At 41.2% G+C, this 25,005-nt stretch overlaps 1 protein-coding gene across 1 annotated transcript in view; it reads right to left on the bottom strand.

Annotated features, from left to right (window-relative positions):
- Positions 1-18,513, bottom strand: part of CFAP47 (cilia and flagella associated protein 47) — a 374,253-nt gene extending 355,740 nt beyond the window's left edge. The window contains exon 1 of the mRNA XM_080377676.1: positions 418-18,513. Within this exon, the coding sequence (XP_080233802.1) occupies positions 418-579 (162 nt within the window). The 5' untranslated portion in view covers positions 580-18,513. The remainder of the gene's footprint in view (positions 1-417) is intronic.
- Positions 18,514-25,005: the final 6,492 nt, after the last annotated feature.

The raw sequence follows: 25,005 nt of genomic DNA, 5'->3' as shown, positions 1-25,005 counted from the left end.
GCAGCCTCTTACACAGGACAAACCCAGCTGGGCAAACCTGTGAGCAGACGTCCCCGTACAAAACTGCAGAAAACAGAAGTGGGGCCTCGAGATGTACTTTTCCTCTGGCAATGTTCTGCACCTCGGGGGGGGGGGGGGGGGGGGGCTGGCAGGTGCAAAGTGAGTGCACTGTGTACCAGTGCCTCACAGCAAGCTCAGGAGGGAAGGATACAGACCTGTGGGACCCAGGACAAGGCGTTCTCATCAGGCCCTACTGCTATTGACACACGTAGGAGGGGTGGGGGGTGCTGTACAAACAAACACGGAGCTAAGTTGCAGAGAGTGGCAGACCTCGACAACGTTACGCCCGCCCAGGCCAGAGACCGGGAGGGGGGGGGGCAGATACTCCCGGCTGCTTCCCCCCCGGCCACCCCTCACCTGGGGCCGGTGCGGCGGCAGCAGCTGGAGATGACAGCTCTCCACCCGCAGGTTCTGGACGCTGAGCGCGGCGCGGTAGCAGCCCCCCGGCACCGCGTCCCTGAAGCACAGCTCGGCCGGGGCGATGCGCACCCCGGCCACGTCCCGCCACCCACCCGCCATGGCCGCCACCTCGCTGGGGCAGCCAGCGCGGCCTGGAAACGATCGCTTAGTAACGGACGCTGGGCGCTGATTGGGAGCAAAGGAGCGGCGCTTCTAAACTCACCAATCAGAAGAGAAGAAACGGCGTCGAGGCGGGGCGGGGCGAACGGCTCGGCTCGGCCCGGCCTGGCCCGGCCCGGCTCGGCTCGGCTCGCAGAGCTGGCGGGGTCCCGGCGTCGCGGTGTCGTTGCCCAAAGGAAGGGATCTTTAGCCCGAAGCTGTGTCGTTCCCTTGTGGTGTCCCCCTGGCGCACAGCCCGAGCCCGCCCTTCCTACACACACTGCCGTCCCGGCAGGTGCAGGGGGCCCCGGCAGGCAGTAGGCGGGGAGCTGCCGTGTCGTGGGCAGCAGGTCGGGCGCTGGAAGGAAGCAAAAGCCCCAGCCCCGGTGTTTTTTGGAACTGTACCAAAATGGCCACATCAACCTGGCCTGTGTTTACCGGTAAAGAGATACCCGAGCTGAAGGCCCCCGTGGGGCCCGAGGCCAGGCACAACCAGCAGGGCCCCTCTTGCTCCCCTGAGGTGTTTCCCTGCTGTGTCCCCAGGACAGCAAAGGGTAACGCCGATGGATGCTCTTCCTGCCCTGGGTTTCTTAGAGTAAAATGGATTAAATTGAAATTAAAGTGGCCTGATTTCTCCACCGGCCATGCATGTTAATCACAGACATGGTCTACGTAGAACCAAAGATCAGCTCTAACACACCTGTTTGTTGGTGGGAAGGTCAGTGTCTGCCATGCCAGTGACCACACTAGTCATTTATTGCATGCATTTGCTGAGTGGTGAAGGATGTGTTCCTGTTCTGTAATGCTATGCCTTTCCACGCTGTATTTTAAGTGGTAAAATAAAGTTGACAAGAATCCAGCACTTAGGCAGACTTAGAGGGTAATGGCCAATGTTGTGGTTTGCTTCAAAGCAGCAGAAGCAAGGAGGGGGAACAGCACATGCAGCATGCACACAGGACCTCCAACATCGGGTTTTATTAACCCTAAATGTTTTGCCTTGGATTATTTCATCCCTTGAAAGTGTGTGAGGAATCAAATTATTTCTATTTTAAAAGTCAAATGTGAGAAGCAGCAAATATGGATGGCATAGGTCAGAAGAACTACAAAGTACAAAAAGGGCAAAAACCTGTTTTTAGCGGTCAAGAAACCTAGAGGGAACAAGGAGAGATGAGAGCCTTTGTTTTTGTTGCTGGAAAAGGATGCTAACAGGTCTTTTTGTTCCTCTTAAAAATTCAAATGATAGCTACCCATCTGTATTTTACTGAAGAATGGCTGGCAATACAACATTGCAAGCACTAAGAGTAAAATCCATGTATATGAAAGGACTTCTCTACAAAGACTACTTGAACTTGTTTTGTGGTAACATAATTGCACTTAACTGATACCCCCCCCCCCCCCAAAAAAAAAGAAGAAAAAATTGAAAGATTACCTTATCAAAGAATTAAACTCCCTCTGCTTTTTTCACTAGAGAACAGAGAACACTCCCATGTAGTTTCTCTGATCCTTGAATGAATTCTAGAGGAAAGTCAAGGGACACAAGATCAGACCTAAGAAACCCGAAGAAGGAGAAAACTTTGAGACTTTATACAGTTGGTGCCAAAAAGTCACAGGACCATTAGTTTATCTCAGTTTGGGTTATTCCTCAGTTTTCACATTACAGTAACATTGAAATGCTCTATCTTTCTGATCACACATACCAGTACTTGGAAATAAGTTCTAAAAGTGAACTAACTAGATCAGAGAAAATGTCAAATATGCCACTTGTTATATACTATTTCACAGCCAAGTAGTTAGTCACAAACTTTTTTTCCATTCTACTGAGAACCGTAGCAACATTGTGGAGGGTTGACCCTGGCTGGACACTAGATGCCCACCAGAGCCGCTTTATTACTACCCCTCCTCAGCTGAACAGAGGCAGAGAAAATACAATGAAAGACTCATGGGTCAAGGTAAGGACAAGGAGAGATCACTCAACAATTACTGTCATGGGCAAAACAGACTCAGCTTGGGAAAACCAGCTTAATTTTTTACTAATCAAATCAGAGGAGGATAAAAAAAAACACCTTCCACCCCCCACCCCTCCCTTCTTCCCAGGCTCAACTTTACTCTCAGTTTTCTCTTGGAAAATTCTCCTTCTCCCCCTGAGCAATGCAGAGGGCCATGGGGAATGGAGGTTTTGGTCAGTTCATCACACTTTGTTTCTGCCACTCCTTCCTCCTCAAGGGGAGGACTTCTCACACTCTTCCCCTGCTCCAGCATCATGTCCCTCACACAGGAAGCAGTCCTCCATGAACTTTTCCAAAGTGAGTCCTTCACACAGGAGACAATTCTTCATGAACTGCTCCAATGTGGATTCCTTCCCCAGGGTGCAGTCCTTCAGGACAGACTGCTCCAGCCTGGGCCACCCAGGGGGCACAAGCCCTGCCAGCAAACCTGCTCCAGCGCAGGCTTCTCTCCACAGGGCCACAGGTCCTGCCAGGGGCCTGTCCCAGTGCAGGTTTCCCCCAGGGTCACAGCCTCCTTTGGGCTCCAGCATGGGATCCTCCACGGGCTGCAGGTGGGTATCTGCCCCACCGCTAACCTCCACGGGCTGCAGGGGCACACCTGCCTCACCATGGTCTTCACCACGGGCTGCAGGGGAACCTCTGCCCTGGCACCTGGAGCACCTCCTGCCCCTCCTTCACTGACCTGGGTGTCTGCAGAGCTGTTGCTCTCACATATTCTCACTCCTCTCTTCCCTTGCAATTGCTGTTGTGCAGTAACCTTTTCCTCTTCTTAAATATGTTATCCCAGAGGTGCTGCCACTGTCACTTGATGGGCTCGGCCTTGGTCAGCAGCGGGTCTGTCTTGGAGCCGGCTGGCACTGGCTCCATCGGACATGGGGGAAAGCTTCTAGCAGCTCCTCAGAGAAGCCACCTCTGTAGCGCCCGCTGCTACCAAAACCTTGCCACACAAACCCAATACAAACATTTAATATTTTTAGCAAAACTATTAGAAACAAGAATTGCCTATGATATTTCATTTCAGATCAGACCTTGCTGGAGTACAAGATGATCCTCAGAAGGTCCCTGCCTTCTCTACTCCTCCTCACCTTCCTGTTGTCCTACATTCCTCTCAGTCAGGGTACTAGCCTTCATTCTGCTGGCTGAGTTCCACGTGGGGCTGTACAATAAACCTGACCTGTGAAACAGTCCGAGGTAAAAGCACTCATACATGCATCTCCATTTTGGTGTCATTAGAGGAGGGCTGTCTTTAAGCAAGATAATTTCTCAGCTTCAGTTTAGAGCACTATTTCATGAACAGTTGAACCAGTGCTATTGACAGGGGGTAACTTTGTGAGTGTCAGCTGGAGCAAGCAGCAGAGATAGAAATCTTTAAAAATCAAGTCTGTCATAAAAGATGTAGTAGCAAAGAATATTGTCCTATTTTCACTTGATTTGATGTAGATATGTCCATACAAAATTTTTATCAATTTAACTATTTTTTTAAATATAAATTTTAACTAATTTAGCTTGTGTATAGAAGAGCCACATTCCGCATTAAAAGAATCATGATCTCTCTGAAATAGTTTGGCTAGGCTTTCTTCCTTTTCTGCAGACCATTATATTCAAATGCTTACTATTGCCATCATTATGATATCTCATTATGAAACAACATTAGATAATGGGACTCTGCTCCTTCTTTTCCTCAACTTATGCTGGCTTCACAAAAAAATTTTATTAGTCACCTAATAATCGTCCCCAAAGTGAAAACTATTGTAAAGGAACAGGCATACTTTGTTTTGATGACAGAATCCTTTATAACTAGTGCTAGGGTATGAATTATATGTATTCTTTCTCCTTTATCACTAAATCATATGATCACATTAAGAATGATTTTACTTCTGCAGAAATTCATGACATTTTACAGTGCAGTAAGCTGTACAATTCACATTGCTTTCACCTTAGCAGTATCAGATGATGAATAATAAAGCTTCACAGCAAACTTCTCAAAATTATATTATAGTCATCAGAGTAAAGAGTATAAACATATAAATCTCTACCACATCTCAATATGTGAGACACTTCCAATTGTTATAAACCAGATTTTCCAGACCTGAAACTTGACTATCCGCTGATCTGACTGTCCTCCCAGGTTCCAGGCAGAAAACTGGGATAGCATTGTTAGTTCTTTCCATTTAATAGACAAGGGTATTTTGTTTAAAATGAAATGGCCCCCAGCTTGTTCAGATCTATCCTGGGGCAATAGCCAGTATAAAATGAGATGCAGAATCAGAAAGCCATCACCAGTCTGCTTTCTCTTGCTGGTCAGGGGAAAACATTATTAGAAAACATGTACTAGAAAACAGCAAGACCTGAGACACTGGTCCTATCTGCCCATGTTCTAAATGTGGGTCAAAGATGCTTGTGCACTGACCGAGTCATCTATTAGATTAGAAGTAGCTCTCACTCATCCAGGAATGTCTAGAAACACAGACAAATCCCTTCAGAAAGTGTTCAAGAGGTTAGAAAAAGGGGCAGTTAAAATTATCATAAGGGTAGTTTATTTGACAGTAATTCAGCAACAAGAAATAACAGTGATACCTGAAATAATTAAACTAATTTGAACAAACTGCCACTCATACTGCACTTCATTACTGGAATCTGGATCCAGAGGAACTGTGAATTGAACTGTGAATTCTGACCTATTTATTCTACTTGAGGAGGAGTAAGTAAATTTAGAATGTACTAGAAGGAAATAGGGCCATTCACTGGTAAAATGAATAAAGTGTGAGTGTTTTTATATCAGCTTTTAGGAGTCAGAAACAGACAAAGTCCAAATAATGATGACTAATAAGATGCATTCCTTTGCATTTAATCTTGCAAATTGCTCTGTTTAATGGAAAACGAGAATGTTCAAAATGACAGATTTGGGCCCTAATTCGCTCTAAAGGTCTCTTCACTAAACAAAGCATTCTGTGAGAAGCAGAACTAATGAAGATTTTATTGGGTTTTTTTGCTCAATGAAACCATCAGTCTTCACAAGACGTGTAAGAATTACCAATCTCTGAGGTGTCCTTCCTTCTTAGATTGGGTTCAAAGGAGTGGGACCAAAATTATCAAAAAAAGTGAATAACAGATTGCCAGTCAGACAAGGCAGTCACAAATGTCTTACCTTTACTTTCTTTTTAGAGAGACTCTGTAGAAATTGGTAAATTAAAAACCTGTATCGTAAATACATACAGTTTCCATTATTTGGCAATATGGCTTAGGGCTCCAAGAGCCACACGCTGGGCTATTGTATGTATCTATAGAGCAGAAGCAGAGTTTTATTTTATCAGTGTAATCCTCAGTTTAGCTAAATAGCCTGACTAGCAGGGAAGTTGTAGTACTGCTGTAACATGACAACACTGATTTGGGGACTCTGTTGGACACAGTGCTGAGCTGAACATTTTGGTCTTACAAGTTCACACAAAGATTTCAGCACCAAAGTAGAAATGTGCCCTTTGCTTTCTGCAGTATGCTCCAGTGGAAATGCTTTCTGCATCTGGTACCTTTTTCAGTCTGTCCTGGTTTCAGCTGGGATAGAGTTAATTTTCTTGTTAGTAGCTGGTGCAGTGCTGTTTTGGATTTGGTGTGAGAACAATGTAGATAGGACACTGATGGTTTTAGTTGTTGCTGGGTGATGTTTATACTAAATCAAGGACTTTTCAGTTCCCTGGGCCCTGCCAGCCAGAGGGCTGGAGGGGCACGGGAAATCAGGGGGGGACACAGCCAGGACAGGTGACAGTATCCAAACTAGCCAAAGGGATATTCCATACCATGGGACATCATGCTGAGTATATAAACTGGGGGAAGAAGGAAGGTGGGGACATTTGGCATTATGGCATTTGTCTTCCTGAGTAACTGTTCTGCGTGATGGAGCTTGGCTTCCCTGGGGATGGCTGAACACCTGCCTGCCCATGGGAAGTGGTGAATGAATTCCTTCCTTGTATGGCTTTTGCTTTACTTATTAAATTGTTCTTATCTCAACCATTGAGTTTTACATTCCTTTCCGATTCTCCTCCCCATCCCTCTGGGTGAGGGGGAGTGAGCAGGTGGCTGTGTGGTGCTTGGTTTGCTGGCCGGGGTTAAACCACGACACAGTCACAATGTGTGAAAACACCCATTCACGGAAAATTTAGTAACTCTAAAAGCATCCATATCCACTCACATATTTAATGTATTAGACAAATATGAAAATTTCTGGGTAGAAAGAAAAATCATTGAATTGCACTGAGAAGCATGATAAAGATGTGTGTTTCTGAACTAGGCAGATCATCTCTGATCAAAACAGAACTATGGAGAAACTGCATGTATATAGGTAACTGGGAATTCAGATAAGGCATAGTTCTGAAAATCTCTCATATAAATCAGGGGCTCTTTAACAGCTGTCTGTGGCTTTTAAAGACTCCCATAAGATCATTATATTTACCATGTTGAACTAGAGCAAGCAGTAGATTTTCCAGGCTGATATCAAAATGTCAACAGCTGTTGGCATCATGAATCAATATTAGATTTCCGCTTATACACAACTAAGATGTGATTTCCTAAAACAACTAATGGTGGGATTCATCTTGCCACACTTCGCTGATACAAAATCAATGTCTAGTGTAAGCTTTCACTATGGTTAGGAGTGAGATAAGTACCTCCAGAGGATGATCATCCCCCTCCCCTTACACAGGTATTAAAAATAGAATTCCATATATCACGTTGACTTTATGCTGGTCTCCTGTTATCCAGTTACTCAAACAATTTCAAGAATCTTTTTTTAGGAAGTAATGATAAAATTATTGAGGAGCATGGTCAGATATTAGTGAATTTATTTCCTTTTGCCAGAAGGCTGAAAATTACTGCCTAACCATTTTGTGGTGCAGTTGTATTTTTATTATACATGTTCCTTTTACATTTTTTACAAAGTTTATCCAACGTACTTCCTTAGAATCAAAGCACTTAGTAAGATAAATTAAATTTGCATTGTGATTGTCTGGAGTATCAGATCACTCCCTGGTTTTCAGCTTTTTAGGTATTCAGCCTTCTGAACTGCTTGATGTTTTTATTTCCTTGACTTCAGTTAGAGTTGGAAACCATTACCAAACAGATACGTCTATTTACTTTAAATGCTATCAGACCGTGGTTCAGTATAGTACTCTATGGCTACTCGCTGCATTATCAATCCATTTTGCCTGAAAATACTATCCCTAGTCCTCATGATCATCATAGCTTGTTGCATTACACTACGAAAGCTCATTTGTCTTCGTAAATTACAGATGAAAGGATACCCATTGGGTCCTTATCCAATGATGGCCTTGAAGATCAATAGCAAAGCTTCAGAATTCCATTAAATGGGAATTAGGATAGAATGTATCTTGCCAAGTATAGAAGATACGTAGTCTAGGGAATTCATGCTACTCTGTAAGTTAATGATACATTGTGTCAACATATGCTTTATTTTATGAATTTTACACTGATTTTTTTCAGATTGCTCTTTTAGCATTTCATTCCACACTAGGCAAAAAGGAGAAACATAGACACTCAACTGACCTTCACTATTCCATTAATTATTTTATATATCTCTATCATAATATTTCTTGTTCAGCTTAGTTCTGTGTTTATATTTTTTTTATTCAGTTGATGGTTTCTCCATGCTATTTTTTTCCCCTTTTCTAGTCACCCTCTATTTTTAAATTGTCCAATCTACCTGTAAATCGATCTGTAGATACTTTTCTTAATGCAGTTTAGTGGCCTGTCAGTATTGATAAGTTGCATAAAACAGACATTGAATTGATTTCTGCTCACTGACATCTATTTCTCTTTCTGACTGGTCATATCAACATAGAATTTCCACAGGTCTTCAGCTTCTCCTTTCAACATGCAGTACTTTCACCTTTTCTACACTTCATTTCACCTGCCATCATGTGGCCTAAATTATCAGCTACAGATGTAGGCTCTCTATTCATTATGGCAGTATTAGATATGTTTGTACTTTACGCTAAATCTGACAGGCATTTTGCTCTTTCTAATTTTTCCTAGACCTATGAAAAATATTTAATGTGCTGGTCAGGGTCAGGGGAAGGCAGGTTTGCAGGTAAGACACTCATTGAAACTCAAGAACTGACACTATTTTTCTAACTCAGCGGTTTTTTTTCAGCAATTTCATTAAACATCTATATAGTATGCGACAAAATTACATACATCAGTGCTGTAAGACAAGAACAGAAACAAGCAATGCAATGCATTATAAAAGTAATTACCCAGTGGGAATAGAGGTCACCAATATTACCAGTCTTGAAGGCTATTGACACAGAGCTAATAGTTTGGGGAACTTTTGAGAGCTCATTTCTTCAGTACTTACTACTTTCTATTAACTGAAGAGGAATCCACATTCCTGAAATTACTATTGCTAGTCTTTGTTCTCATGGGGGACTTCAACTTACCAGATGTCTGCTGGAAATACAATACAGCAGAGAGGAAAGATCCCAGGCGGTTCCTGGAGTGTGTGGGAGATAACCTCCTGACACAGCTGGGGAGTGAGCCAGCTAGGGAAGGTGCCTGCTGGACCTGTCGTTTACGGACAGGGAAGGACTTGCGGGTGATGTGACAGCTGGAGGCTGTTTTGGGCACAGCAATCACAAAATTACAAGAGTTTTTGATTCTTGGAGAAGTAGGGAGGGGTGTCAGCAGAACCACTACCTTGGACTTCCAGAGGGCAGACTTTGGCCTGTTGAGGAGCCTGGTTGGCAGAGTCCTTTGGGAGGCAGTCCTGAAGGGCAAAGGAGTCCAGGAAGGCTGGACATTCTGCAAGAAGGAAATGCTCAAGGCGGAGAAGCAGGCAATCCCCATGTGCAAAAGATGAGCTGGTGGGATAGAAGACTGTCCTGGCTGAACAGAGCGCTTTGGCTGGAACTCAGGGAAAAAAGGAGAGTTTATGACCTTCTGAAGAAGGGGCAGGAAACTCAGGAGGACTACAAAGTTGTCATGAGGTTATGCAGAGAGAAGATCAGAAGGGCCAAAGCTCAACTAGAATTTAATCTGGCTACTGCTGCAAAAGACAATAAAGAAATGTTTCTATAAATACATCAATGACAGGAGGGCTAAGGAGAATCTTCATCCTTTATTGGATGAGAGGGAAAACATAGTGACAAAGGCTGAGGGAAAGGCTGAGGTACTTAATGCCTCAGTTTTTAATACTAAGACCAGCTGTTCTCAGGGTACCCAGCCCCCTGATGGGGGAAGACGGGGACAGGGAGCAGAATGAAGACCCCATAATCCAAGGGGAAATGGTCAGCGACCTGCTGCACCACTTAGGCACACACAGGTCTATGGGGCCAGATGGGATCCACCCAAGGGTACTGAGGGAACTGAAGAAAGTGCTCATGGAGCCACTCACAATCATTTTTCAGCAGTACTGGCTAACCAGGGATGACCCAGTTGACTGGAAGTTAGAAAATGTGACACCCATCTACAAGAAGGGCTGGAAGGAGGATCTGGGGAACTACAGGCCTGTCAGCCTGACCTTGGTGCCATGGAAAGTTATGGAGCAGGTCATCCTGAGTGCCATCATGTGGCACGTGCACAACAACCAGGGGATCAGACCCAGCCAGCAGGGGTTTATGAAAGGCAGGTCCTGCTTGATAAACATGATCTTCTTCTGTGACAACGTGACCCACTTTAATGTATGACAGAAAAGCTGCAGATGTTGTCTACCTAGACTTTAGTAAAGCCTTTGCCACCATTTCCTGCAGCATTCTCCTGGACAAACCAGCTGCTCAAGGCTTGGAAAGCCATACTTTTCACTGGGTAAAAAACTGACTGAATGGCCAAGCCCAAAAAGTGGTGGTGAATGGAGTTAAATCCAGCTGGCAGCCGGCCACAAGTGGTGTTCCCCAGGGCTCAGTACTGGGGCCAGTTCTGTTCAACATCTTTACCAGGGATCTGGACAAAGGGATCGAGTGCACCCTCGGTAAGTTTGCAGATGACACCAAGTTGAGGGGGGGTGTTGATATGTTCAAGGGTAGGAAGGCTTTGCAGAGGGATCTGGACAGGCAGGACTGATGGGCTGAGACCAGTTGTATGACGTCCAACATGGAGAAGTGTCAGGTCCTGCACCTGGGTCACAACATCATCATGCAACACTACAAACTTGGGGAAGAGTGGCTGGAAAGCTGCCTGGCGGAAAAAGACCTGGGGGTTCTGGTTGATAGCCAGCTGAATATGAGCCAGCAGTGTGCCCAGGTGGCCAAGGAGGCCTTCAGCATCCTGGCTTGTATTAGGATCGTCCCCCTGTACTGGGCACTGGTGAGGTCACACCTCGAATGCTGTGTTCAGTTTTGAGCCCACCCCTACAAAAAAGACACGGAGGTGCTGAAGCGTATCCAAAAAAGAGCAACAAAGCTGGGGAACAAGTCTTATGAGGAGTGGCTGAGGGAACTGGGGTTGTTCAGCCTGTAGAAAAGGAGTCTCAGGTGACACCTCCTCGCTCTCTACAACTACCTGTAAGGAGGCTGTAGCAAGTTGGATGTCAGTCTCTTCTCCCAAGCAACAAGTGATAGGAGCATGGGAAATGGCCTCAAGTTGCACCAGGGGAAGTTTAGATTGAATATTAGGAAAAATTTCTTCACTGAAAGGGTTGTCAAGCACTGGAACAGGCTGCCAGGGAGGTGGTTGAGTCACCACCATCCCTGGAGGTATTTAAAAGACATGTAGATGTGGAGCTTAGGGACATGGTTTAGTGGTGGAATTTGGCAGTGCTGCGTTAATGGTTGAACTCAATGATCTTAAAGGTCTTTTCCAAAATAAATGATTCTATGATTAATTCATAGCTGGCAGAAGTTCATGTGTCTTGCATGGGATTAGGTCCTCTCAACAGTGAGCTTCCACCACTGCAACAGCATCCATCACATGCTGTATCAACTACCACCTTTCTATCCTGCTAAAGTTTCTCTGAAAAGTGAGTGGAAATGAAAGCTAAGCAGCACAGGCTAAGTACCATTTAAGGCAGAACAGCAGAAAACATCAGAAATGCTTTGCCTGATCATGACAGAAGTGCATGCGTTCTGCTTTAGCGCTGGCTGTGTGCTGAAACGCCTGTGCCCCGGCAGCAAACGGTGCGGCCATTTTATGGCAGTACAGCAGGTAGTGCTGGAACAACCCCGGCTGGCCGGACACCCGGGAGGGGGATGCTGCTTTCCAGAAGCAGCCCTCAGTGGGTAGCTTCTCCATAGCCCAGTGCTGTCCGAGCAGGTAAATCATGCTCATAATATTAATCGAGCAAAGCATGATGAAAGGGTATTTTTACTTAATAATTTTGCAGTAGGTATACGCCTAAATCTGTAGATGCATGAAAATTAAAAACGCGTTGATGGCGCCTCTTACAGCATTCTTTCTTCCACCCAGAGAACCGTGTGCCTGTGTGCAGGCAGATTTCACGTGTTCTGGGAGAGGGTGTGATTTTGTTAATTTGAATTGGGCACTGGGTGGCCTCTCCTGCAGGTCAGCATCTTCAGTGTGCATTCTGGAAATGCAAGAGGTTCCAAAAACTTTACAGCTGCTGTATTATAACTGAATAGGCATATATCTCTGAGATCTAACTGCTTAGATATTTGGTAAAAGAAAATATAAAAGAAAATTAGTTGCAAGAGTACCATGAATTCCTAGGAAATATAAATTTTGTTTAGGTTACCAAAGACCTTTAAGATCATAAGAGTGCAATCGAATTGAAACAACTAAAATAAGTTCTTCCCAAACTTCATAAACAGCTTAGAGTAGAAGAGTGCAATCTGACTTACAGGTAAGAAGCATTTCCAATTAAAGAAAAAAATCCCATTTAAGAGCTACTAAAGTAATTTATCAGGCTAATAAATACTTTGACCGTACCTTGATGAATCTGCTACAGAGAGCAAAACCCAGCATCTTTCAGTGATCTGCTGAGAGTGGATCCACCTCTGCTGTCACGAGTCCTGCCTGGCACAGCACTGCAGCAGGGGATGGACCCGCTATGGGAGGGCAGGAGAGGGAGTGAAGGGGAAAGTGAAAGGGAAGGAAAATGCAGAAAGGCAAAGACAAAGATCTCTGTTTCTGCTGGACACGCAGCCAGGCACTTGTTCATATACACTGTGAGCTACTATGGTGTGATCTTCTAATATTTTTTTTTTTAATTAAAACATTAAGTTTAACAGTGTTTGTTTCTTATGTCTCCATGTGTCCTCGGTTGAGATGATCTGTGTAAGAGCCAAAGCAGTTACCATCACAGAACTACCCCCAGCATTGGGGATACCCATACATACCTTCTGCAGAGTTGTCTTGATAAACATTTCAGGGTCACAGATTTTCCAAATGACCAGAGTATTTGAGGAGAGTGTTTTTATGCACTTCCCCATGCTCAATTGTTAATGAACCTTGTTTCAGGATTTGTCTTTTATTTTGCACAAATCAGTGCATGATCATGCAGATCATGAGCCTCCATCAGTCCTAAGTTGAGGCACTTAGCTGAGCCTATCAGCCAGAAGAATGGTAATGCACTCAGGATTTGTATGCACTACTTATTTCTCATTTGTCTTCCCTTGCAGGCCTCCCAGCACCAAGAACAGCTGTGCACCGAGCTGCACGGATCAGGCAAGCTGCTATATTTATGACAATGCTCTTCTTTTTTCTGTTGCCAAAGAAGTGGTCAGATGTAGCATAGCAATCTATACTGCTGAGTTCTATTATCGCAATATTTTATATTTTTGGCTACATTCTGAAAATAAATTCGTCTGCCCAATGCCATTATCTGTTGAGGAAGTATAACAACATTTTAATACTGATTTTAAATTCTCTGTATTTGAATTAGCTACTTATATTTCACAATGGCATAGTTTAACTCAAATTCAGCTTTCAGCAGCCACTGGAACATTTCCTCACAAGTTCTCATCCACAAGGCTAGAAGCCAGCTTACAAAGTTTTTCAAGTTTCTAGCCAAGGACATGGTAAGCATTTCTTTATAGTAACATCGCAAGGGCAGCACATCTCCATCATCCCATAGAGCTTCAGGGGCCCAACTACCCACTGTATTTAACACATCTCTTGTTTACATCTTGCCAGAGATTGTGAAGCATTTGCTGTTAGTCAGTAAAGTTGATTTTTCATAGCTGTCAGGGACTTATAAAAACGTTTAAGACAAAAAAAGTCCTGTGATCATCAAATTAGAATTTCAGCAATATAAATGCCTTGTGATTAAAATCTAATTGTTTATTTAATTCCAGTGGCTAGAGTTGTACTAAAACTTATCTTCTAGAGATCTTGACACAAAGATCTCCAGTTCTGACATACTTGTATTCTTTAGTTGGTTCCAACAGCTAAGTATCCTTATCTTCCCTTCTTCATTCTCAGTACTGTCCTGGATCAGGGTTCATCATCTATGGACATACTCACTATGTCTCTAAATCCATGACTTGTGGCTGTAAATAAAGATTCTTTCATGACTGCAGAGGTAATCAAGGACACCAAGAGAAGTCTTATTGACACTGAATAGTAGAACATTGTTCTGGCATTTTAAATATATTACTGGCATTCCAGAAATCTCTCATTAGCCTCGTCTTAGTTATATTCATTCCCCACTTTAAAACTAGAAAGTCCAAGGGCACATAAGCATAAAAATAGTCTATTAACATGTAGTTAAAATTTACAAACACCTATTCCAGATATGAAGGACGTTAAAAGATAAGAAATTTAAAGTTTGTGGTTTTTTTCTTTTTTTTCTGAAGCATTTAAACAGTACGGATGAAAGATAAAAAAATGTAAATGTCAATGTGAAAAAAACCAAGAATATCTGTATAAATAACTTTTCTTCTCACTCCCACACTACCTGGCTCACAACTAACGTATAGTTTGGTGTGCTTTCAACTGAACATACTAGGGAAGTTTGCTAGAAGTTTTGTTTCAAAGTTCTTGAAGTATCTGAAGGAACTAGAAAACATTTCACACATTGCTAGAACAAAATAATTGATGAAGAATAATAAAACATTGCAAAAGACTAACATCTGAACATTTACGCAATGAGACAAATAAGAGCTGAAGGTCAATAGCTGCAATCTAGAAAGATGTGGAAGAAGAATTCACACACGAAACAGCTGACTGAAAAGCGGGAAAAGTTGAACAAGTATGTGTATTATTCAATATGTAAAAAGATCAAATAATATGTCAATACTTATTAATCATTAAGGTCAATGCAGATAGTAAAGCATGAAGAAAAGTCCCAATTATTTAACTGGCAGGTTTGTAGTAGATTGAAGAGTATGTGAAGATGCAGATTTATGTTCACTGCAGTCGCCTCAGTTTTTCTAGATTAGCATGCATGTCTTTCTAACAGTGGAAAAAGTTAAGGATGATGGTGTAGTCTAGACAAGAAGTTACTGGCCATCAACAGTTCATAGATGTTTGGGAACAAACCCTTGACAACTAAGGTTGGTAGCTCTGGAGGCAGTTGAGCACCTTGATCTAGTGTGCTGACTGCTCCAGTAACGCCCTGAGAGGCAGCAGGAGAAAGAAAAGGGGCTGAAAAAAGCACGGATAAGTCAGCCAGGTACTGTTCAGTGAGTTACTGATCTTCCAGTATGCTGAGCCTATGCTTGTAGATCCCAGAGGTTTAGTCCTGCTTACTGCAGTTTGAACAACAAAGCCAAGCAGCTGCTGGTAGAGCTAAGCTGTCAATTTTACTGCTGAAAACTGGCTTCAAAGAGATTTAAAGGAAGTGCTTATCTGGAGGTGCTCCAGAGGGGTCACAGACAGTAAGTGAGGTGCTGTGATACAGACACCGTCTCAAGGGTCCAGAAGAGTTTGAGGTACAGAAAGAGCAGAGTAGCTGCCCAGCTGGGGAGGTGACACAACGAGACCAGAAAAGCAGCCACCTGCAGGCAGCAAGACCCTGACTCAGAAAAATACTATGTAAAACAGCAAAAAGGGTAAAATTGCTGAAATACTACTGCATTCAGCTGAAAGGGACTGAGGAATAGAATCTACAGATACACTTTTTCCTCTCTGTCAAAAGTACGTAGGGGCTGTACACAGCCTTCTCTATCATGATCGGGTGGCCTACATTCAAACACTAAAGATTGCGTAAGTTATTCTCTCTGAATAAGGGCGATTCATTGTAGCTGCTCTGTGCATTTGTTGTCAATGAGTCATTTTTAGAAAGGGAGAGCATGCACATTGTTTGACAACAAGCTTGTGAACACAGCAGTTCTTTCATGTCAAATATATCCTGTTTAGATCAGTAAATTAGACTAACCCATGACATGTCATTTAGTAACAGTAAAGGTTTTTCAGTGAGTTAAAAAGAAAAGGGAATATTTTTCACTCCTAGATTCCAAAAGGGAGGCCTAGAATTGGCATTATTTCTTAGAAAACTAGATGCTGAAAATCTGTAATCATTTTTGCAAAAAAACTTGATTTTGTATTTTAAAACTGAAGGACTAAATACAGCTCATACTCCAAAAGACTTTTTTGACCCCCCTAGAAAGTGAATGTTACAAACAAAAGGCAAATGAAGAACCCTCAGATACTTGAACTTATTCTTCTACAAATAAGAAAAACAATTTCAGAAAGGCATGGACTTACATAAGAGAAAAAAAAGTCTGACTTTACTTTTTCAGGCAGTCCTGTCATTACTTAAGCCACAATAAGAAGGTGCAGCATCCACTGGTACTCCACAGCTCTGAAAGCTCAGAGTACAATGATTCTTCCCTCCCCTTGTCCTTACTCTTTGTCTTTGTTACCTAATAAAACTGATTATTTCATCCTCAATATGACCCTATGAAAATTGTCTTTGCTAGTTATGGCCCTCTTTGACAGCTATGAACTTCTTCTCTATCTTTGGCCAGCTCACTGCTTTTAGGTCTGTGCCTCTATGAATCATTTTTTTAATTTACCTTTCTCAAGTTGATCTTCTTTCTCCCTGAGTTACTCTGCATCTTGTTTTTTCCTTTTACTTTTTTTCGAATTGTAAGATTTAATATTTATCTGATTCACTACTCTATATTCACTTGCCATCATTCTTTCTTATTGTCATTATTTTATCAGTTTTCTTTTTCATTTGGCAGTTTATTCCATATCCAAGCCCACCCAAAGCAACATTTTTTGATCCCTTTGTTTCCAATTTATTTTTAATCTTTTATTCTCTTTCCCCTCCACGACTCAGCCTGTGTTTCCCATACTTTGTGCTTTTATTGTATTTGCAGCTATTTTTCACTTGTTCAGCATCAACTACTGGAACTTTCAAAGGAGGTGAATACAGAGACAGCTTCTGTGCTGAATGGGATGATGTCAGCAATGGAGCTTCTGAAAGCACATCTCATTCCACTGACTTGTTAACAATTACGAATCACAAAACAAATTGGTCTGTTATATCTGTAAGAGATAGCTCTTGAATTTGTCTCCTGCAATTTGTTTCAACTTTTTTCCACTCACATCTTGCAATTATATGGTGAATTGGTATAGCTGTTCAAAACAAACATATTGCATGATCCTGCAGAAACAACTTAATGGCAGCCAGTGATCATTAAATCACCACTTTAAATTAATTACTAAGTCAACATCACTGCAGTTTGCCAAGCAATGCTTTTTACTTTCAGTTTTGGAAATATCTTTTGTACTTGCATCAATGCAGGTTAATTTCAAAGTGCTGTGTCAGCGTTGCAAGAGTAACTGCTGTGTGAATTTAGTGTTAATACTGCTGCAATCTCAAGCATCAGAAAACCAACAATATTAATTTGCTATCATCTCTGTCTATTGCAAGTACCATTTAATAAAGGATAGATGTCCTCTTTTTCTGTTCTACTCAACCTTTTTCATCTTAGAAGGGTTTCTTCCAGCTCTACAATCACATCGTACAGCATGCCTTCCCAGTCGGTTCAGTTTTCTGAATATCACCATGCCATATGACAGTATATAGTTGAGAGAGATATATGTTTCATGGCAATTCAAGATTGAACATTTTAAGCCTTAGTAGGAAGCTTTAAAAAGATCCTGTCCCAGAATGTCAAGAAAGAATCGCAACCATTGGTGTGATTTGTAAGATAATTGAATGGTGCTTTCCAATCCACTTTCTCATGTAATAATTTTACTATAGTTTATTCATAGATTATTTCCTTCGGTGATGGTATTATATCTTGTAGTCGGATTTCCATTATAGCACAGGCTATTAAACCTCATATAAATACTTTTGTAGAGGCTAGTAACTCCTAAAGAAAACTTCTGTTACATCTTCCAAGAGGTATCCACCAACTGATTTTATAACATCAGCAGTAGAAACCCCAACCACTTTTGACAATTGTGCAAGTTGTTTATCAGTTTTGCTGTTAAAAAAGTAACAAAATAAAAATGTGCCAAATTTGTACTTTCAATATTTGCAAAATGACAGGACAGCCTTAATAACAAAGCACAGATTCTTGTTTTGCTCAGTTCCACTGAGAAGCCTTTATTATTTATTATTGTTTTCCTTTGAAAGTGCTTATACATTCTTATAAAGACACCTTCTATTTTATAAGTTAAAGTCCAGCTTTTTCAGCATCTCAGGGTATATTTTAGTGGATGCATGATTTCTGATGAACAGCATTTACTTTAGCACTGCCCATATATTAACAAGCATGTTGCAAAACTCTGCCAAATGTTGTGTGTCTTCATTCAGTGCTCAACTCCCTGGTTTAATACATAAGGACTTCTAGACATACGCTTCATATTCTTTGTGTTGCTGTCAGATAGGACAATCTGTTATATCCAAGCACACACAGAGATGTTGCTGTGGTTAGTATGTTCCTGAGAAGTGTGAGAGTAGCCAACCAAAGAAAAAATTCTGGCCTTCATCCTATAAAGGTCAGGAATATATATACATATTATATATATATATTCCTTAAATAAAATAAAATAAAATAAAATATATTTTATATATAAAAATCTCATTGGAGGGCACAATATAAAATCTTGTTTGAGATATGATGTAAATATATATATAAAACTCTTTTGGGGGCACTGAAATCTTGATTGACGTAACTATGCTATTGAAGGAGCAGTGTTCAGTGGCATTGATGCATAAACTACGTGACAAAGATATTTGCTACAGTAAAATAATTTCTTCAGTCTCAGTCATTTCTGTGATTCTTTTCTGCTCCTCTCTGTTCTTTCAACTATACTAAAGTGTTGATATCGCTAACTGCATACACTAGGAATTTTGTGTAGAGAGGTAAAATCACCTCCATAGTCGCTGCTTATAGTTCTGGGGTTTATGCACCATAAACCTCAGGGACACCATGCTGCCTCTCTACTAAAACCTCACATTGTTTTCCAGGACACAAACTCTGTCCTGTTAAGTAAGATCTACAGTCTTACTCCTCATCATATTTCCTTCTAGCAGTTTGTGTTGAAGTACAATGTGTTTCATTGAGCTCAACTTTGTCCCTTGTAATCCAGAATGTTTTTCACATTCTTTACCGCTTCAGACCACTCAGAAATGTTAACACCATGGATTTTATTTTTTACTTATTTCTGCTAATTATGAAGATTATGAAGAACACAGCGCTGATGAAAACAAAGCTGATTAAGAGCTAGGACTAATCACAAGAGAACCTACCCAAAAATGTCATCATCAGTAGTAACTTGCTGCTGAGAAGTACTCTTTGCGTCCTGTGAGCCAGTTCTTAATCCATTTGAGATTTACTTTATTGATACTGCACAGTCCTAATATTTTTATCAGTACATCATTTATAGTAAACTAAATGCTTTACAGAAGTCCATTATGTACTTGCTTTTATCAACTATAATTGTAATAAGGAAATCAAATATATTCAACAAAGCCTATTTTTCATAATATCATGTTTACTGAGTTTAATTATAAACCCTTCTCTTTTGATTTTTTATCACCAGATTCTTTATCATTTTTCCACTATTTTGCCAAGAAGTGATGCTGTCTAGCGAGCCTCCTGCTACTTTCCCTTCCCTATTGAATATTGTGAATACTGGTAAAATACTAGTATGTTTTTGATCTTTAGAATCATCCACATGCAAACACTTACTCAAACTTGACATTTGCAGGAGACAATGTTAACAGTCATTGCTTTTAGGAATCCTGGGTGTAAGCTATCTAGGATTGCCAATGTGGAATATTCTTCTGCTAATGCATGTCATTTAACATCCACATTGGCTACTAATAGTATGATTCATCTCACCAAAATTCATCTAAAATTAGCTAAGTTACCTAGGATTCCCACAATGAAGAAAGAAAGATAAGATCCCTCACAGAGCCATTTGATGCCAAGTATTCTGAAGAGAATCAAATAAATGTAAACATGTGTTAGTAATATTGTTATAAATACACAGACATTAATAACACTAGGTTAAAAAGCATTGCATACACATACACTTGTATTTTTGTATACAGTTCTCTGTAAAGGAAATTTTCAGGAACTCTAAAACAGGAATGTGTATGTGACCAAGTAAACACTGTTTATGCCATAAATTACTATTACCTTGATGCCTGCTAAAGAAAAATAGGCACCTTCTGTGACAGTTGTAAGGGGATCACATAACTTCAAATGTGTACAGAATCAGTTGAAGCTGCCCCTAATTAGCTGCACAGGTGGAGCCATCGTTAGGCCGTGCCCACCTGCACTGCAGCAAGCCCCGCCAGCTGCGCACCCTCCCGTGCTGCAGAACTGAGCCCCGTGGTGCCCTGTACGGCTACAAATGCAGGGACTGGTTTACTACCATTACAGAACAACGTAACATGCACATCTGTCCTGCTTCCCTACCTGAGGATGCTGGGAATTTGGATGCTACGCTTGGTGGAGAACATGGGTAGCACAGTCAATTAAGCTTTTCCTGAAACTCTGAGGAAAGGGAAAGAGATATTCTTTGTCATGTTCTGACTGCAATCCAGGCCGAGATACCCAAGCAAGCTCAGCAGTGCTGGATATGCAATGGAACAGTAACCAGTCCAGTAATGGAAAGAAGGTAGTATAAGCAACAAATTGAAAGGTTCACCGCTTTTGTCTTGCCATCTCTAAGAAGGGAAAAGTACCTTGCTAATTAGAATCATGATTCAACAGGGTCCTCATCTGCAGACAGAGGATGTTTTCCATGGACAGTTAGGAAATGCAAAATGTATTTTTGAAGGCACAGATATTAATGAGAACCAACTTAAGGGTATCAAAGAACTTATTGAATGAGCAGTGTGGGCACTGGAGTGTTTGGGAAGCAAGCTGAAAACAGGATCCAAGCCCAAGTGTAATTGGGAATGTGGTGCAGTCACAACAGGATTAAGGACAGCAGCTATGTTATGGGACTTCCAGGAAAAGGACACCAGTACAGAACAGGGCAGACACTTCCCAGAAAAGGGAATGAGTTAAGACAAAAATTAAGTAAGGCACAGGCTGATGTTTGGATTATACTATGAAATAAAAGGAGACATCAAAAAGTTTTCATCTAAAAAAATCAAGTGAAAAATAAATTAGCCATAACAGCAGATATGGTGCAATCATGGTTAAAACAGAATTGAATGGCCCTGAGTTTAGAGCAATAGCAAAGGAATTAGGGACCTCAGCAGGAACACTCGTGTGGCTGTTACATGTACCCACACCAGTCATTATTGACAATCTGGGTCTTGCCTTTTATACTGAAAATTAATTAGACTTTGTATGATAACTTTGTTAGCATGAATAGTCCAGTAAGCCCAGTGATTTTAACTTTTAAACACTTCAGAATATTTCCACAGGTACCTTGGCTGGAAATCACCTAAACAAAAAGTTATCCGTATCATGTGATTCCAGTCTTGTAGATGTAAAACTTCATTTTTCAAATTCTAAACTAAACAATTTATCGTTTGTTAGTTAAGTTGAACTTCTTCAAGATTTCAGCATTGCCATTCAACAAGCAACCCTGCTTACAGTTAGCACTGTTGTGCTGTTTTCAGTTCTCTTAAAAGTCTCAAGAACCATATATCAATCAAACCACAGTGGTTACTCTTACAGTCATGAGTACAGCAGACAGTTCCTCACCCCGGTTTTTATCACTACCTTTTACTAATTTTCTAAGTTTCCTTGCTCGTTCTGCAGTAATATTCCACTTGTCCAGAACTTATGGGTTGTCCTGCTATGCTTGATTCATAAGATTGTGCACAACTCTTTCATCATTTGCTTTTGAGACGCCTTCCTTGGGAATTCTCTATTGATAAAAAGCCACATCATACAATTGCATGGCAGCTAACTGTATGACAGCCCTTTTCACAGGAACGGCTTCCATCCATTTTGTAAATAGGTGAAAAATAACTAAACAGTGCTGGTTTCCCCAAGTGGTGATCTGAAAGGGTCCTATGGAGTTAGTCTGTACCCTAGCCCAAAAACCTCCTACACACTGCAGCTGCATTTGGTTCTGAGGTATTAGAGCATTTACAATTGGTCCTGCTAGACAGCTGTGCACCTGTTGTTCTGCATCAGCCACCATCACACAGTACTAATTTCATCTAATATTTAACTGCAGAATAGGCTTATTCATGAACAGATCGAGTCAAATTGCTTTGTACAAGTGCTGGACCTACCCCCCATGCTCACAGACTGTCTCCATCTGCTCATATTGATTAGTTTTATTGGGCAAATACCAACTACTGTTAGAGTCAAAGTCCCCAAAAGCCTAACTTTACAAAGACAATATCAAAAGTCAGAAGTTCTTTCAGATCTGGAGTGGAAAGTTACATATGGTTCAAATTAACTCAAGTAACTATTCCATTAAATTTCCTAATTATTCAACTGGAATATATGCTGAGCAAAGCCTGTTTAAGCAATGGATTGAGAAATATTTGAAACTGAAAGGGAGAGGTAGCATTTCAAGTACTTCATTAGGAAATTTAGGTGTAGTGAATGAAACACAGAGTACTGTAGACCTTGAATCCATTTGGGATAAATTATCGCTGATGGGCAATGATGTGATTAAAGCATTCCTGCAGAGAAATGAAAGACTATAGGCTTCAGTACATAGCCAAGGAGAATTACTGCTCCTTGAAAAAGCTGTGTTCTCATTAGTTTCAAATGCTATAATAATAGTGGATGAATCCAATTGCAGCATTACCAGGTCCATGTGGTTTGCTGATACTAAAATACATTATCACAAGGATTAATAGAAGCAAAGTTGACCTAATTAAGTATAGAAAGGTCCATCATCTTAACTGTATGTTAGAAGACTGTAAAACAGTAGTTTTACTTACTTTACCATGTGGAGCTGTATCGCAGATACCCCATAGGACCACACATAAACTCATGACCTCTTAACTGGTGAACTCCATCCCTAGTGGAAACAAGGCATTCCTCAAGAAGGACCTGACTGAGTAGTTTAAGAAAGGCATTAGGATGCATTCTTGCTATATAGAAATGGAATCAAATACTCACCATGAAGAATTATTCTGATCCAGAAGCCAATTGGTAGGGTCCCAAAAGAAAGCTTCTATCATGATGTCTTCAAAGTAAGACCATTTTTTAAAACAGAAACCCACATTTTACAAGGGTATTGCGGTCGTTATTTACCAGGTTTTAGGTGTACAACCAAACATCAATCTCCAATCAGAACGACTAGAAACAAAACATAAACTCCCACCAGTGGAGGACAACAATTACTATAATGAACAACAGCAGCTGAATGGAGGAAGTTGTGGAAGAAAGCTTTTTATTATGAACCCATAGTAAACCAGCGACACTGCTTCAACAAGCCAAGAAGAAAACTGAATATAATCAGCAAGAAATTGCAACATAGGCATCAGAGATTAAGACAGTATTTATTAAGTTTCAGAGGGACAGGCTGTTCTACAGTCCTACATCTAGTTTGTTATGTGAACTATTTCATCCGTTATTGAACTATTACCTATGCAGGTTATGATATTATGTACTATAGTGGTAATTTGTGACATATGTTATCTCAAGGTTATTTTCTACAAGGCACTGAAAAATCAATACTTAATGAGGCAAACCCCGAATGTTTCCTCAAGAGGCTGTGATTATGTGCAGACTGGGGACTGAACAGTTTGACCACTGTGCTTTTAAGGAAATTGTGATTTGAACAGGTCACCATAAAGGAGAGAATTATTGTAGTCTGAAGAGAAGCAAACAAATCTGAGCACATACCAGTAACATCTCTGTGAGCACACAGATATTAATAACACATGGGTGACAAAGCATTATAGAGGTATATACACCTATATTCTTGAAAAAGTACTGTGCAAAGGGAATTTTCAGGGATCCTAAAACAAGAATACACATGTGACTGAGTCAGTGACCCTAGAGTAAGAAGGTATTGCAAAGTACTGAAGCTATCACAAAGCGACACCTGGAAAACTCAGCCAGAATACCTTAAAGAATTATAAGCTCTGCCTAAACAGACAGAAGTTATACTGTCAAAGCCTATTACCTTGACAGCTGCTAAAAAAAGGGCACCTTCTGTGCAAGACCAAATCATTCATTCTATAGAGGGGATCACATAATTTAACCAGAAACAGAACCTATTGAAGCTGCCCCTAATTAGCTGCACAGGTGGAGCCACCGTTAGGCTGTGCCCACCTGCACTGCAGCAAGCCCCGCCAGCTGCGCACCCTCCCGTGCTGCAGAACTGAGCCCCGTGGTGCCCTGTACGGCTACAAATGCAGGGACTGGTTTACTACCATTACAGAACAACGTAACATGCACATCTGTCCTGCTTCCCTACCCGAGGATTCTGGGAATTTGGATGCTACAGTCCCAGGCACAGAGAGTGGGATAAACCCCACTCTGGAGTACCTGCCCTTGACTGGAGAGAAGATGCAGCCGCCACATGGGCTGGACACAAACTAGAGTTAGTGAGACTCCTTTCACTCTAGCAGCCTGGAAAGTACTTTTTCCATCCTCATGTGTTATGACTGGATTCCTCTGCCTTCTCAAACGGAAGACACAAATATTTATTGAACATACAGTTTTTTCCAATGCTCTTCAAAAATTTCCATCTCCTTGTGGCAACGGATACCAGTTACATTTTATATTCTCCTCAATACCCTTGAGAAGATGTTATTTTTGTCCTCAAAACTTCCAATCTCATTTGTTCTGACATCTTTTATCTCTCCATACTGACATTCTCTTTTTTCTAATCTGTAATTCATACTCACTAGTAGTGGCATTTTAGGTTTCTTCCTTCCTTTAATTTCCTTCTTGATTTTTCCTTTAATTTTTTTCTTCACTTACCACTGAACAAAAATAAACTGCCAAACACCACTTACTTGACTTCTTACTTGACTGTGTAATCAATCTGGTAATGAGTTTATTTCACAAATTTAAGGGTTATTTTTTGTCTCAATCAAGTTTATCTCAGAAATTTTCTCAACTTCGGA

The sequence above is a fragment of the Falco punctatus genome, assembly GCF_963210335.1.
Source record: "Falco punctatus genome assembly, chromosome: 2".
Taxonomy (NCBI): Eukaryota; Metazoa; Chordata; class Aves; order Falconiformes; family Falconidae; genus Falco; species Falco punctatus.
This window is presented reverse-complemented; position numbering and strand designations above follow the sequence as displayed.